General features: G+C 40.6%; 1 protein-coding gene across 4 annotated transcripts in view; it reads left to right on the forward strand.

Moving 5' to 3' along the window:
* LOC117962254 (cAMP-dependent protein kinase catalytic subunit alpha-like) overlaps nucleotides 1-14,063 on the forward strand; it is a 52,056-nt gene extending 37,993 nt beyond the window's left edge. For all 4 annotated transcript variants that reach the window (XM_034910445.2, XM_034910443.2, XM_034910444.2 and 1 more), the window contains exons 3-10: nucleotides 4,702-4,830; nucleotides 5,864-5,962; nucleotides 6,071-6,153; nucleotides 6,309-6,435; nucleotides 7,284-7,379; nucleotides 8,383-8,505; nucleotides 10,587-10,751; nucleotides 10,880-14,063. In XM_034910445.2, coding sequence (XP_034766336.1) covers nucleotides 4,702-4,830; nucleotides 5,864-5,962; nucleotides 6,071-6,153; nucleotides 6,309-6,435; nucleotides 7,284-7,379; nucleotides 8,383-8,505; nucleotides 10,587-10,751; nucleotides 10,880-11,005 — 948 coding nt within the window. In that variant the 3' untranslated portion in view covers nucleotides 11,006-14,063. The remainder of the gene's footprint in view (nucleotides 1-4,701; nucleotides 4,831-5,863; nucleotides 5,963-6,070; nucleotides 6,154-6,308; nucleotides 6,436-7,283; nucleotides 7,380-8,382; nucleotides 8,506-10,586; nucleotides 10,752-10,879) is intronic.
* The last annotated feature ends 2,343 nt before the right edge of the window (nucleotides 14,064-16,406 follow it).

Here is a 16,406-nt window from a genome sequence, read left to right on the forward strand (position 1 = left end):
CCGCACTGTCAGTAAAGCAGTCTTTCTTTTACTGAAAGTTTTCACTGTTGAAAGTGAAGTGCCTTCCCATGTGACACACAGACACACACGCACAACAATGACGACTGTCTTTATCAGTAATTTATAATTGATTTCTACCTGCTAATCGGCTGTTGAAATTCTGATCACAGGTTGTATGTTAGTGTAAACTCTCGGTTGTGATCTTCATATACATACAGCACTTGTTAGTTTAATTTTTTAAACAAAGTGGGGGCTTGCACCTTTTTGAAAAGTATTTATTAATACTTCCATTTTATTTCTTGAAACTACGTGCGGCGTACCCACATAGTCTGAAAATAAATACTAACTTTCTGCAAAACTAAACATTGCTAAACAATACTTCCGACTGTAAGATTAAAACAAACTGGAGATGAAACGTGAAGTTTATCCTGGACACAGAGGTGCCTGCCTGTGTGCTGTGACCTTTCAACTCGTTTATTTTTTTGTTCTGTAGGGTACTCAAACAACCGTTAACAATTTAAACGACTCGTTATTGAAGAAAAAATATATACTGTTTCATTTTGAACACGGTAATAAAAACAATTATTTGCCATGCTGATGTTTATATATAGGTTACATAAGAACATTTACACCGTACATACACACAGAAATAGGAATGTGTGTGTTTTTTTTTTTTTTTCACAGAGCTGACTCTTAGGTGATGCACTTTAAGATCGGTGAACACATTGTCAGTGCCAAACTACACATTGTAGCCTGTGTCTTCAGTGGGCTCTTGCGAGCTGGACGCTCCTGCTCGACAGTATCCACTATGCAGTACGGAGATAGAAGTGGTAACAATACCAATGTGAATCGTTTATCCATTGTGATGAAACACTGTTAGGATATTCTTTAGCACATTGGAGGGTTATTGGAGATGGCTGTCTTCCTCAGCATGTGTCACACTTGCATTTTTCCACAGGGCTGTAAGCAGTGGAGATCTGCTTCCCAATATTCCCAGCTCTAACTTTGCTGTGGAGGGGATATGTATGCTAGAGTCATACTAAGCTTTTTGTTCCTGCAGTTAGCCCACTGTACTATTACCTGTCCATTTTACTCACACACAGGGAAGCCTTGTTCATTATCCAAATGTCAGGCTGATTTGCCTGGGAAAACCTGTGGGATTAAAATAACCGCGATCTAGTTCTGGGTGCCGGCTAAGTCTGCCACCTCAGAACTTTAAACGGAGCAGAGGGGGAAGCCCAGAGCCTTGCTTCGTATTGCCCTGTGTTTAGATTCCATACATCAATTAAAACCTGGAGCAGTCCAGCTGGGATTGAAACATAGGAGGAGCATTGGAGCAGGGTTTAGTGGTTAGAGCTGAGAGACGGGCAGTGTGGTTCTAGTGGTTGGAGCTGAGGGGCTGGGAGTGAGGGAGGCAATGTGGCCCAAGTAGTGGTTACATTATACTGAACCAGGCCTTAAAGTATTTATTTTTTAATTACCCAAACCATAGCAGAAGTCTTTTGCTGCCCCTTCCTAAATATGCTGCAGTGACCCCAAGTGGCCAGACATGGGGGATGCTCCTGGGAATTTCTTTGTCTTCCTGTTCATTTTCATGCCTTTAACTCTCTGGAGGGCAGGATTTCACATATGAGTTCAAGCTGTCAGTGAGCCCAGGACTGAATGGCAGATAAGGGGTTAAGGTGATGATTGAGATCAGTTCAGCAGGGATCCTAGGAATCAGTTTGCTGTGGAATAGCACAACAAAAGTGGATTTTTTTTTTTGCTTTTGGAAATTTGTTTTACACTTCGGGAGAGGCAAAAAACATGCAAGGCTTTTTTGCTTGTTTTGATAATAAACAAATCAATACATGTATCATTATATATAGAAGTGCTTTCAGTATTCAAGTTCAATGTTGAATGAGGCTTCAGTTTACTTGTCAGTATTCGGAGCGGTTCGAAGATGCTGAAAACAATAGAAATCACCCCTAAAGATTGAGTTTGGCAAGGATGAATTTGACGTCGATGGTAATTTGCCGTTTTGTACTTCATGCAGCAAGGCTGTAGATTACACTTGTAGGCAGACCATTGCAGAACACATGGGAAGCGCTAAACAGAAATTGATGAAAGGAAATATTAAACAAGACGAGGCTGAAACAGCAGGGCCATCAAACACTGAAACAGACCACTGTGTTTGGATCATTTCAGCATCTTACAACTGCCAAAGAACTGTGTGAAACTGTTTCAGATTTTGTCAAAATGCGTTCAAGATTTTTTGACAAGCATGTTAAGGGAGGGGGTGCCATTCCAAAGAGACCAATTGAGCTGGAATGCTGCAGCTCTTTTAACACTAGCAACTCGGGTGACGAAGACGAAGTAAGTGGAACGAATACATACACATACACATGCACATGCACATGCACGCGCACATACACACGCACACACAAACACACACACGCACACGCACACACACACACACACACATACACATACACATACACATACACATACACATACACGCGCACGCACACACACACGCGCACATACACACACACACACACACACACACATACATAGTTGTAGTCAAAAGTTTACTTACCCCAAAGGAAATTTGAGAAATTTCTAGAAATTGTAAAACTAATAATTACAAGAAATAGATGTCTACAATTTTTCAGCATTTTTTTTGCAAAACTCAAAATGCTGATTCAAAAGTATTCATACCCTGACCATGAAAGTGAAATTAATAGCTAGTTGAGGCACCTTTAGCAATAATAACCTCTTTTAAATGATTAGGATATTTGTCAATGAGCTTTTGGCATGGTTCTTTTCTTTAGTGATTCTTGATCATTCTTCAATACAAAATTGTTCCACTTCATTCAGATTCCAAGGACTTCTCTTGTGCACAGCCTTCTTCAACTCACACCAAAGATTCTCAATCGGATTCAGATCGGCACTTTGACTAGGCCATTCCAGAACCTTGATTTTATTCTTCATTAACCATTCTGAAGTAGATTTTTATGTGTGCTTTGGGTCGTTGTCGTGTTGGAACATCCAGTTGTGCTTTAAACCAAGTTTTGTATCGGAGGGTTTCAGATGATTGGCCAGTATCTTTTGGTATGCTATGGAATCCATTTTACCATGTATTGGAACTAAATTTCCTGCGCAATTAGAGGAAAAACAGCCCCATAGAAGGTGAGGTGTTTTCTTTGTACACCTCACCAGACTTTCTCCAAACATAAACCTATCAGCATGACCAAATGGCTCTTTTTGTTTTTTTGTTTCATCACGCCACAAAACCTTTGACCAGAACTCCTGTCCATCATTCAAATGCCGTTTTTTGCAAACTTTAAGCGATTGTCCTTGTGACTTTTGCCTGAGTGGCTTTTTCCTTGGCCTGCAACCATTGAGACCTTCACCATGCAATACTCGACCTATGGTTGAAATGGAAACACCAGTCCCACTTGCAGCCAATTCACCTTTTGAATATCTTTGGATTGCATTCGATCTCGGATTGTTATTAACCTTCCTCACAGTTGTTCTAATTGTTCTTGGTGAAATAACCTTTCTTCCAGACCGAGGGAACGTTGTGACAGTACCATGAGTTTTGTACTTCTTGATAATAGAAACAGTAGTTGAAATTGGGATACTCAAATGCTTGCAAATCTTCTTGTATCCTTCTCCAGCTTTATGACAATAAATAATATCTGCCTAAGGTCTTCAGATAGCTCTTTACTTTTTCCCATATTGACTTATTGGTAATGACAGCAATCATCCTATGCCTAACCCTTTTATACTCTCTAAGAATGTTCACCTACAATCCAGCATTTTCTAGACTTTTTTTAGAATTAGGTTCTGCATGATCATACTGAAACGTCTAGCACATTGTAGATAATACTATCATAGCATCAAAGGATATGAATACTTTTGAATTAGCATTTTTGGAGTTTTGCAAAAGTTGTTTTTCCTCATCCACAAAAGCAAAACTTGCTACAAAAGATTCTTCCTAAAATTATTTGTTTGAGAAGTTTCTACAAATTATATATTTCCATTGGGGTATGTACATTTTTTACTACAAGTGTGTGTGTGTGTGTGTGTGTGTGTGTGTGTGTGTGTGTGTGTGTGTTTTTATTTATTTATTTTAACAGGGAACTATATGTAATATTTGAAGTAAAAAGAGAGAGAAAAAAAGGAAGTATATTTTACTGATTTTAATGGTGCTGGTAAGCATGTAACTTGCTTAGAATTTGAAAGTGTAACAATTTTTATTTATTTAGCAGATGCATTTATCCAGATAAAGTAATAAATTTAAAATACAACATACAACACGTCCTGGAGTTGAGTCCCGAGTCGAAGTCGAGGGAGCTAACGAAAGTCAAGGTCAACTTCTACACGGTAGAGCCTTCATTAAGAGGGGACTATCCCTATTAGAAAACTATCGCTCATGGTTTTCTTTAAAACAACACTTTAAAACTTCAATTTACCTTGGAATTGTAATGATTCGTCAGGTACCCTTCCTCTGACAGAGGTTTTAGGAAAATACTCCAGAAGATGTTCATAAAGGATAGCATACATAATGAGATTAAAAAGCATAACTGGTAAGTTTGATTCACAGTTGATGCTGTGACATTCCAGCTGGCATCTCCTGTCAAGTTGGAGCCCGCTAGCGCTGGAAGCTGATTGGCTGATGGTACAGAATGTTTTTCTGATCTCCCCTGCCTGTAGAACACAGCCTCTCTGGATCAGTTTGAGAGGTTGAAGACTCTGGGTACAGGCTCATTCGGGAGGGTCATGCTGGTGAAGCACAAAGAGACAGGCCAGCATTTTGCCATGAAGATCCTGGATAAACAGAAGGTGGGTCCGAGTCAGTCAGGCTCTCCTGTATTCTTTGTGCATTGCGATGTTAATCAAGGGAATGGTGATAATAGACTAGTGAATCTGATGCTGTTTGTTTGATTATGTTTTTTGTACAAACACAAGTCTTCAGGGCATTTAAGAGATTATAGCTAACAAAATGTCATAAATGTTGCCTGTTTTCACTTTAGCTGGGTTTCGCATTTGTTCAGAGAGTGTTACAGCACACAGATTTTTTTAAAAACTTTATCTGGTACTACTTAATGTAGGAGGCTGTGTGGTCCAGTGGTTAAAGAAACGGGCTTGTAACCAGAAGGTCCCCGGTTCAAATCCCACCTCAGCCACTGACTCATTGTGTGACCCTGAGCAAGTCACTTAACCTCCTTGTACTCCGTCTTTCGGGTGAGACGTAATTGTAAGTGACTCTGCAGCTGATGCATAGTTCACACACCCTAGTCTCTGTAAGTCGCCTTGGATAAAGGCATCTGCTAAATAAACAAATAATAATAATAATAATAATGTGAAAAGAAGCTCTGTTTCTATGACTTCTTCTCGGTTATCTGTTTTGCGCTTTCTAGGGCATTTATCCTCAGCAGTATATCTTGGGTCACCCTTCAGGTGACCAAGGAAGCGCAGCACTAACTGAAAGAATGGTTTGCAAACAGAGTTTCTTTTACCAAGTATAGTACCATATATCATGCTTTCAGATAAAATACAAATTTATTATAATGTGTTTCTTTCAAAACTGGGTATTTGAGATTATATATAATGAATAGAAGTAGATACCCCATTCCAATTAGAAATCGTTCTCGTTATTTTCACTGTTGAAGCTTTTACAAAACACACCTGAAGAAGAGACTTGAGGTCTTGATTTAATTTGATTAATCTTCAAATCTGATAATTATGGTTGAAACACAATGCACAGTGTGTTTCTTATAATAAAACCACATAACAGAAAAGAAACAGGAAAGAAATGAAGCATTAGAACAATGTGTGTGAGCTTTATAAATCTCTTTCTCTCTCCTCCGGTCAGGTGGTGAAGCTCAAACAGATCGAACACACGCTGAACGAGAAGCGAATCCTCCAAGCAGTCAGCTTCCCATTCCTGGTCAGGCTGGAGGACTCCTTCAAGGTACTGGAGCCTGTGGGGATACTGCTGATTTTAATACAGGCTTCGAAATGGGATACTTCTGTAGAAACATGGCAGCTGACACCTCTGTCCCCTCTCTCCTCCCTGCAGGATAATACCAATCTGTACATGGTGATGGAGTACGTGCCTGGGGGGGAAATGTTCTCACACCTCAGGAGGATTGGTCGCTTCAGGTGAGTCCTGCAGTGCTTGCTCTCTCCACTAGAGGGAGAGAGTGGGAAGAACCTTTTTTTGTGGCAATGGCCCAATGTGTGGCTTTTTTATCAAGAAAACTGCTTTTAGTTTCCGGCCTGTGCTTACGAAGCTCATTCTCCTCTTGTCTCTGCAGTGAGCCCCACGCCCGCTTCTATGCTGCCCAGATCGTCCTGACCTTCGAGTACCTTCACTCTCTCGACCTCATCTACAGGGACCTGAAGCCAGAGAACCTGCTGATTGACCATCAGGGATACATCCAGGTAGGGCACCAGCCTTCAATCCCTGCGGCAGGGTTACAGCGCACAGTCGCGGAGGAAAGCAGCTGCTTCACTAGAAAGGAAAGAAAATCAATCTCTAAGTGGAATGCCCTTGCAAGTGCAATCGACTCCCCTGAAAGTAGAGCCTGCAGACCCTAAAGAGAACTGTCCTTTTCTCATTAACTTACCTCTTCATGATATTTGCAGTCGTTCTGAGAGTGGTTGCTCAAGATTGAGTTCTACTTGAAGTGCACTGAACTGTTTTAAAAAGCCCAGCAATTCTGAGGTCAGCGCAGTGTTGTAGCAGATAACAAAACATAAGCCTACTACAGTAAAGAATTATTAGTAATTATCAGTTAGGTTTGCCTCAAGGAGCGGGTGGGGGATCCTATAGTTTTGTTGTCAAGTAGCTTAAACAGAATTACAAGTTCAGATTTCATGCTGTGGTTTCATCCATCTTTGTATTTCTACACAGCAATCTGCCTAACTATGCATCCAGTATATGTAGGCTATGTTCTTGGGTTTTTTTTCTATACTTCTGATTTGAAATATAGCCTACATTTCAAAGTTAGTACAGTATACTAATACTACCTCCTACTACGTATTAATAATAATAATATGCACATTGTGAAACCTGTAGTTTTCTGATCACTTTATTTCAGATATGACAAAGTAAAAATCAGGGCCATGGGGTGACTTCAGTAGATTACCCCCTTTAATAAAAGAAGCGCTTTGCCTGGGTGGCTTCATTGTGTTCTGCTGTCTGTGCTGGTGGTATAGGAGTCGTTTCAGGAAGTGTCGTTTTCTGTGGAAGTGCTCTGTACACCCCCTCTTTTGCTGGTCGCTCCCAGGTAACAGATTTTGGGTTTGCCAAGCGGGTGAAAGGCAGGACCTGGACGCTGTGTGGGACCCCAGAGTACCTTGCTCCCGAAATCATCCTGAGCAAGGTGAGTGAATGAGCACAGCTTCACACTCCCAGTAGAGAAACAGTGGAGACTAGACATACTGACCCTTATACAAGCTTCCTGTAGTCAACGTGTAATAAAGCGCGCATACACACACACACACACACACACACACACACACACACACCCAGGAGAGACACAGTGGAGACCAGGCATACTGACCCTTATACAAGCTTCCTGTAGTTAACGTGTAATAAAGCGCGCACACACACACACACACACACACACACACACACACACACACACACACACACACACACACACACACACACACACACACACACACACACACACACACACACACACACACACACCCAGGAGAGACACAGTGGAGACCAGGCATACTGACCCTTATACAAGCTTCCTGTAGTCAACGTGTAATAAAGCACAGTGAAAACAAGGAAAAGCACAAATAGGTATGGGAAAGAATACTTAAAAACATGGAAAACCATGGCAAACTGGTAAAGTATAGCCATGGTAAAAACCAACATCAGCTCTTAATCTCCAGGGGCCAGTTTTTCAAAACTTGTAATCTGAATAAAAGTGAGCTGAATCTTGTGATCAAGATTACTTTTATCGGATTGTTTTGATTTGTTGTTTTCAGAAAATGTCACTGCTGGATTACATTTTTCCAGATTATAAATAATTACTATTATGAAATCTGTGGTGTGGTTGGTGGTTTTTTTTTTTTTTTTTTTTTTTTTTTTTTTATATACAAGTAATCATTTTTATCCAAGTTTTGAAAAAACGTCCCCTGCGTGTAAAGAGGCATTTAGCATGGTCGTGATATTGGAAGCTTATACAAAACTACACGTGTCACATTTTAATTGAACTAGATCTAGACAACCACTAATCCATTTGTGCCAAATGTGGTCATTGTTTAGAGCAATTTATTGGGAGTATCCTGTTGAGCCCTGTCCATTTTTCTATACTTTTGGATTACATAATTCAGTGAGCTAACCTCTCACCCCGCTCCCTCCTGTAGGGTTATAACAAAGCAGTGGACTGGTGGGCCCTGGGGGTGTTGATTTATGAGATGGCAGCGGGGTACCCCCCCTTCTTTGCAGACCAGCCCATCCAGATCTACGAGAAGATCGTCTCTGGGAAGGTGAGTCTCTCCAGCATTGTGTAGTGATTGTATTCTGGCACTGCTGAATAAAACAACACAGTAAAAGATAGATAGAGGGGGCCTGTTCGCTAGCATCTGTTCCAGTTTTGGATAGGAGGAGAAAACTAATGTTGTATAACTGACCTTGTACCTGGATTAAAAGACTGGGTTGTTTACTGCAGCTAGGGAACATGCTAACATTTGACTCAAAGGTACAGAACATTAGGTTGTCATAACCCTGGTTCCCTAAAATTGAAATGGAACCATTGCTAAATAGGTATTTACCTCCTGAAGATCTGAAACCTGAATAAGATATAGCAAAGCTGTTCAATCAAGTCTGTGACGGTCATGCCCGCCTCCGAGGGTATAAAGGATTGCGTGCACTGATCTCAGCGTCATTTTTCCTTCAACCCTGCTGTAATCATGGACATGAAGGTTAATGGTTACATTTCTATTTCAGGGAACCAGGGTTATGATAATAACCTAACGTTCCCTTTCCAGTATGAAATGTAACCATTACCGAATGGGTCAGTATTAGGGATGTCACTGTATACCGGATTTAACAGTAGCTATTATCTATCGTATCGGTCAAGAGAAACGCAGTAAGCACACACCAATGCAGATAATCAAAGTATATTTACTACTATATAACTAAGTCTATGATGCTTCAGGCATTTGTATTATTTTTTATTTTAAACAGTATTGTAAAAGATGTTGCCGTCTCCTCGAGTTGACAGTGTTGTAGGGATTTTGGTTTTATGTATTCAAAAATGTACTACAATTTTACTTCCCATTGGGGGGGAAAAAAAGAAAAATTGCCCTAACTTTTGTAACCGTGTCAAACCCACCTTAACTTTTCTTATTTCCTTTCGTTGCTGTTAACATGTTAACATGCAGTCCAAAAAAAAAAAAAAAAAAAACAATTTGCAGGCACCATCTTCTCATTAGGTTTTGCACTCTGCTGAGAGATCAGTGGGCGGGCACTGCATGTCTTAAAACGCACTCGATTGACTACTGCTAGGTATCACTTTGCTTGTCTTAACTAATAGGATGTCGTCCAAACTGATAAAGATTTAGAGGGTATTCAGTTGCAGTGGTCACATCCTTACCCCCTATCGTTCCAGACTGAGCCCGGGGGGGGGGGGGGGGAGGCACTGCCTTGTCTCACCTTCTGTAGCTAGGGCACTTGTAGACTGCAGTGGCCCTCTTCATCAGTGGTAGAATCTCTGCCGACAGGGAGAGCTTAACCATAGGGGATGTGCTGTCTGACTCCACGTCCTCAGACAGGAATGCCAGGTCCTGTTTGCCCACCTCCTCAGAGGCGGAGAGGGAGAACACATCATCCTGCTGCCAATCCACGCTCGTAGCCCCCTGGGGCCCCAAGGGCACAGACTGGGCAGGCTGTACCGAAATTACACACGGTAACTTGGAGCACTGTTCCTTGGTGGGAAACTGCTGCCCAGAACTTCTCCATCTGCTCAGAGTCCTCCATCACCACCACCACCATGAACTAACAGCCTTCGTAATGGTGATGCAAAGCTGTCACCAAAACAGCATCAAGATGCTGTGGTAGAGATTGCAAGCAATCACAACTGAAGCAGCCTTAGTCCTGAGCAGCGATAGTCTCTGTGAAAACAAAGAAATTTCTCAACAAAATACAGTAATAACAATTACTTTAATTATACAAACAGTCTCCAGCTGGAGATATTGCAGCCTGGGGGAAGAGAGCAACGTCAGCCGACTCATGTTGCTTGATCCTTGGGAAGGAGCGACTCAAGCCACTGGCTTCATGCGGGACAGAACAAACAGGCTGTAGTGCACAAATACGCATAATTAGTAAAACTAATACAGCGATTTATTGTAAAAACACAAATGAGAAAATCTATAGAAGAAAAAGTAACAGGTACTTATCTGAATAGGCTCTCCTGTCAGGCCAGTTCTTGAAAGGAAAAATGGGACTGAGGAACGTAGATCAAGGGTGGCCTTTTTTCCAACCCTGTTCTACATTGTTTAACCAATTAAAGCAACGTATGTGTACAGCACCATGCTTATTACAGTGACCGTGTCTCCCTGTTCCCTAGGTGCGGTTCCCCTCCCATTTCAGCTCGGACCTGAAGGACCTGCTGCGGAACCTGCTGCAGGTGGACCTGACCAAGCGCTTTGGGAACCTGAAGAACGCGGTAGTCGACATCAAGACCCACAAGTGGTTCGCAACGACCGACTGGATCGCAATATACCAGAGGAAGGTGAGCGCTATCGCCAGGACAATACACTGCACTAGCAGCATTCTCACTGCTCCCCCTCTAAAGGGAGCACTAACCAAGGCTTTCAAGTCTATTCGCACTAGCAGCTTTCTCCCCTACCTCTATTCCAGGTGGAGGCTCCTTTCATCCCCAAGTGCAAAGGCCCGGGTGACACCAGCAACTTCGACGACTACGAGGAGGAAGAAATCCGAGTCTCCTTCACAGAGAAATGTGGCAAGGAGTTTTCAGAGTTCTAGAGTCGGCCCTTGAGAGAGCGAGAGAGAGAGAGAGATACCAAGAGGAGAGGCCTGCTTTGTCAGCTACAAAACTACAAGCAAACCAACGCTGTTTATTTACTTTTTTTTATATACATTTTGTTCATTTTTGGTTTGGTTGGGTTTTAAAAATGAAGGACAGGGTAAATGCCTGGCTCAGTACAGTGTAGTAACATTTTATTTTTTACGTTTTTAAATGGTTTTATCCAATTTGACCCATTTAAACACAAGAAAATACAGTATACAGCTTTTGAAATATGTTCTGTTATTAAAAAGCTGTAGATGTTTTGTTTTTTTTTAATAATTAAAGGGTAACAGATGGTATTGTAAAAAGCTGATTTTTTGAAAATGTATTTCCTACATTTGTAACGTGCTGTCACCAAGGTTTGCAGTTCCCCGTTGTACTTTTAAACTCTATTTAGCAAAGACATTTTGCACAACTATTGAACTAGATCAAAATGAGGCTGTGGTGTGTGTGTTTTTTTATATATAAAGAGACCACACTCACTTTTTAGGTTAATGTTAATTTGTAACAATATATTTAGACCTCTCTTCATTGGCACATAGAGAGAGATGAAAATGACCAGACCACTTTAAGGTCAGTTGGTGAGCTAGAAAACGGACTCCCTGTCTGTCGGAGCTTCAGAACTGAGGACTGGTTGGAGTGACTGATGTAAACCGACACAAGAAACATTTGCAGACGACCCATTTTTGCTTAATCTTTCTGGGACTGGGGTAATTGTAAAGTTGTTTTGTAGCTCTGTAGCGTAGATTATGTTTGTCTGCCAACCCTTCAAGAAGACCTCCTTTTCTGTTTTATTACGCTGTTGTCTGCTTACTTTACATCACACTGTGAAAGAAGTTTAAAATTCCCAGGAAAGAGTCTTTCTGCATTTGTTTTAACTAAGCTCCTCCATGGGGGGGAAAAAAAAAATCAAAACAACAACTTTGGTTAATTGTTACCGAAAGCTATTGAAAATATATTCATTACCGTAAATGTTTTCCGTTTTCGTCACACTTTCTTTAATATGCATCAATCGTAAACTCGAATTTAAAAACCAAACGAATGCCCTGCATTAGTGTAGGAACAATAACCCATTGTGATATATACTTTTAAATGATTTATCTGTATTGTGAAAGGAATGCTGTACACCGAATGGTACCTGATGCAGCTCTAATTCTATCGATGGTTTTTGGTGGCTGATTTTGCCAGTTTGTACAGCTGTACGAAGCCAGTGAAGATGTATGGGTTTATTCACGTGATTTATGATCATTGTAATTATTGTGAGAATTGTAGGCCAGTTATCTAAAACAGAAAATGGCATTCGCCCCTAATAACTCCACTCTGTGAACCAGTCGGCTGAACTTTGCTGGATTTAAATAATCCCTGGACAGCCATGCTGAGCGTGTGTGGGACGATGGTAAAAACCTCAAGCAGCATGGGAGAGAGGATGATTGAAAACACAGCAAAAACATTACCGTCCACTGGCACGTTTTGAGTACTTCCACAGGGGAATCCGTTCCAGTATCGATGCTGCAGGGTACAGCATGTAAATCCTAAATATCAAAAATTGTTTCTGTTGATATTGCTGGAGACAGGCACAGGAAAGTAAATTGTTCTAAACACTCCACAGTGCTCAGTAAAGCTTTAATTTAATTAAACACTCTATTTATATAAACCTTTAGAAATATCTGAAGCAAGTCATGCACCAGGCGACCAGCGCCATCTTGTGGTTTGGAGGTGAAACTTGGCGTGTGGCTTTAAAACAAATGAAATATTACAAATTGAGGGGATTGTTATTTTGTGGTGAATTTCGTATGAAATGTTAAATATCGTGTGTCCTCTACAGAGGCTAGTGTGTTTAAACTGAGGGAGTCCAGGTTGTACAGTAATGTGGAAATGCTTCCAGCACTGCAGTAAACTTTTGCTTTCCAAGATCAGTGTTTATGAAGATGTGCACGCTGTTGGTTTGTGGTCAACATAATGTTTAAATGTGCTGGCTTTGTCTCTTTGTTTTTATTTTATCATGTGTTTTTTAAAGCCAAGTGAACCACCAATCCTGTCGTTTTTATGATTATAACGGTTATCATCCGAGTTCTGATTGGTGAAAGCGCACTGTCCAATGGGAAGGCAAGATTCCATACCAGATACTGTATGTAAACTGAGACCTGAACAGCATTCCCCTCTTAATGAAAAACTGTCATCTGTAGCTTAAACAATCAATACTAAAAGAAAGTAAACAATTGCCAAACGTTTCGACTTGAAGGAATTGACAAATGCTTCTCGTCTTTGTCATTTTATTAGGTTTCTTAATGAAACACTTAGATTGTGGCTGTGACGAATACACATGGTGAATCAAAACTCTGAACCTTTTTTTTTCCTGCCTTTTCATTGAAGTGTTTCTGGACCATGTTACGCAATACGCAGAAATGCTGGACTTGTGTACAGAACTATTGGGCAGTCATTCTGTGTGCAGTTACAGGTTGGCAACAGAAACTATATTTGTTTTAATTCATCACAGAAGCTGAATAAGCAACTCGGACGCACAGATCAACCAGAGCTGTAGCCCGTTTTTTTTTCTCTCTCTCTCTCTCTTTCTCTCTCTTCAAGCTAGAAAATGATTGCCATCTCCTTTTTTACTTTGTCATTCAGTGTTTCACTTTTAAACAAATACATTTCAGTCTTAGGTCTTTTTTTTAGGGATATGTTTTTATTTTATTTTCTAAATGTATGTACAATCACATGATTTCTTATTTGTTTGATTTCTTCCCATGACACACATACAGTTATTGGTGTGTTGTTAAACCCTCCCCTCCCCTAACACCACCACGGGAACTAAGTTTGTTTTTTAAAAAAATCCTCCATTTCTGCCTTTCACAGTCTTACATCTTCCTTTTATCTTCTTTTCCATTAGAGAATCTTAAACGACAAAGACAAAAAAAAGACAAATACAATTACAAAAAAAAAAAAAAAAAGTCTGTAATATTTTGCAACATACAAGTATCATTCCAATAAAGTTTTACTTGGTAAAATTGAAAATGATTGTGCTTTATTCTTGATTTCAAACCTCAAGTAATTTGCACCTAGAACACTGTTGTGACCCGTCTGGATTCCTGGCTGTGCTGCCAGCACTTTGGCCATGACTTACATACATGAATACACTTCATTAGTATTGTATGTGTTCCTGTCTGCTGGGACTGGCTATTTGTAAAGCTGAAACAAAACATCAAAAGTAAGAATGCGATTAGATGACCACGAGTTTCAGTTCGGCACTCACTTTTCTAGTTGGTACTAATATATATATTTATTCACTTCCAGGGGTGCTTGTATTTCTGTATATCGATTTACTGCAACACCTTTCTCGTGGGTGTTTTAGCATCCATCATATCTAGGCTCCGGAATTCTGTTAGCAGCCTATTGACCAGAAAGCTGAACACATTTCCCCTGTTTGCATGCTTGGACTGTCTTGCTTCAAGATGCACATGGCTTGGCCCCTGCATAGCTGAAGAGCTTGATCATCCCCCACAGACCCTCTTAGTCATTTCTCTAATCTGACCCGGGTTTACTCTGCATCCCCAGGACCAAGCACTCTGGTGACCAGGATTTCAGCTTTTCTGCTCCTAGGACTCTGGTTCAGTGGATGTTTTTAATCTTGTTCAAGTCTTACTTGGTTCATACAGGATTTTCCAAAATGTAGTAACTTTTGGTGCTTTTGTTTTATTGACTTGTATTTTTTTTTCAGGCGTTTTCTTTTTTTAAAGCGATTTGGGGGTGGATTCCACTGAATCACTACGTGTCAAAGATTATTGTTGAAGGCCTATGCAAAGGAAAGAGTGACGGTCAGGTGAGGGTCTTCATACTTGTTGCACAGGAAGTGACTCTACTGTATGCGGTCTGTCTAATGACTGCCTGCATGTATGTCTGTCTGTCTTTTGTGTGTGTGTGTGTGTATCTCAGAACCGTTGTTTCAGGGGATGTATTTTTTGCAAGTTATTAAGAATGTCTCAATCGGGGGCATATTGAAGTACCCTGTCTCTGTGTCTGATTGTAAGGTTATTCAATTGTAAGGTTCTTGATTATCAGAGTCTGGGTATTTGGGGTTTGGGTTTGTATGGGATTATCAGAGTCTGGGTATTTGGGGTTTGGGTTTGTATGGGATTATCAGAGTCTGGGTATTTGGGGTTTGGGTTTGTATGGGATTATCAGAGTCTGGGTATTTGGGGTATGGGTTTGTATGGGATTATCAGAGACTGGGTATTTTGGGGTTTGGGTTTGTATGGGATTATCAGTCTGGGTATTTGGGGTACGGGTTTGTATGGGATTATCAGAGTCTGGGTATTTGGGGTACGGGTTTGTATGGGATTATCAGAGTCTGGGTATTTGGGGTACGGGTTTGTATGGGATTATCAGAGTCTGGGTATTTGGGGTTTGGGTTTGTATGGGATTATCAGAGTCTGGGTATTTGGGGTACGGTTTGTATGGGATTATCAGAGTCTGGGTATTTGGGGTACGGGTTTGTATGGGATTATCAGAGTCTGGGTATTTGGGGTACGGGTTTGTATGGGATTATCAGAGTCTGGGTATTTGGGGTACGGGTTTGTATGGGATTATCAGAGTCTGGGTATTTGGGGTTTGGGTTTGTATGGGATTATCAGAGTCTGGGTATTTGGGGTACGGGTTTGTATGGGATTATCAGAGTCTGGGTATTTGGGGTTTGGGTTTGTATGGGATTATCAGAGTCTGGGTATTTGGGGTACGGGTTTGTATGGTATTATCAGAGTCTGGGTATTTGGGGTACGGGTTTGTATGGGATTATCAGAGTCTGGGTATTTGGGGTACGGTTTGTATGTTAAAGTGACATTATGTACAGTGGGTGACGATTGTGGTGTGTGTGTTATTTTTTAGTTATGATTAGCTCTAGCGCTAATGTTGTATTGATTGTAAGTCACTCACATTTTATTAATATCAACATTATCACTGACACTTCTTTGGGCTGGGTAGATTTTTGTTCCTTGCTGGTACGCGTTTTAGTTTAAAATGTAAGATTCCAGGACTACAATATAATGCAATGATTTTAGATTATAATTTGGGTTCTCTGTTTTTGGTGTTAGTTATATTTAAAAAACAAACCTGAATTTAGAAATGTTAAATCAGTTCTACTTAAAGTCCTGGGGGAAAAAAAGCTGAATGTTTTCTTTATTATGTCTTAAAAATGAGTAAAAACTAAAGGGTATTATTTGTAAATGAAGCCCCTGGTGCTGTGTGTGGCTTGCAGAGGCTACAGCAGCACCGATTGAGCCCAGGATTCCTTTTTATTACTGTACGTTTTTGCAAGGTATGCAGATAATACTTTTCAGCAATTCTGAGCTATGTGATGCGTGT

Source organism: Acipenser ruthenus, chromosome 34 (assembly GCF_902713425.1).
Source record: "Acipenser ruthenus chromosome 34, fAciRut3.2 maternal haplotype, whole genome shotgun sequence".
Lineage (NCBI taxonomy): Eukaryota > Metazoa > Chordata > Actinopteri > Acipenseriformes > Acipenseridae > Acipenser > Acipenser ruthenus.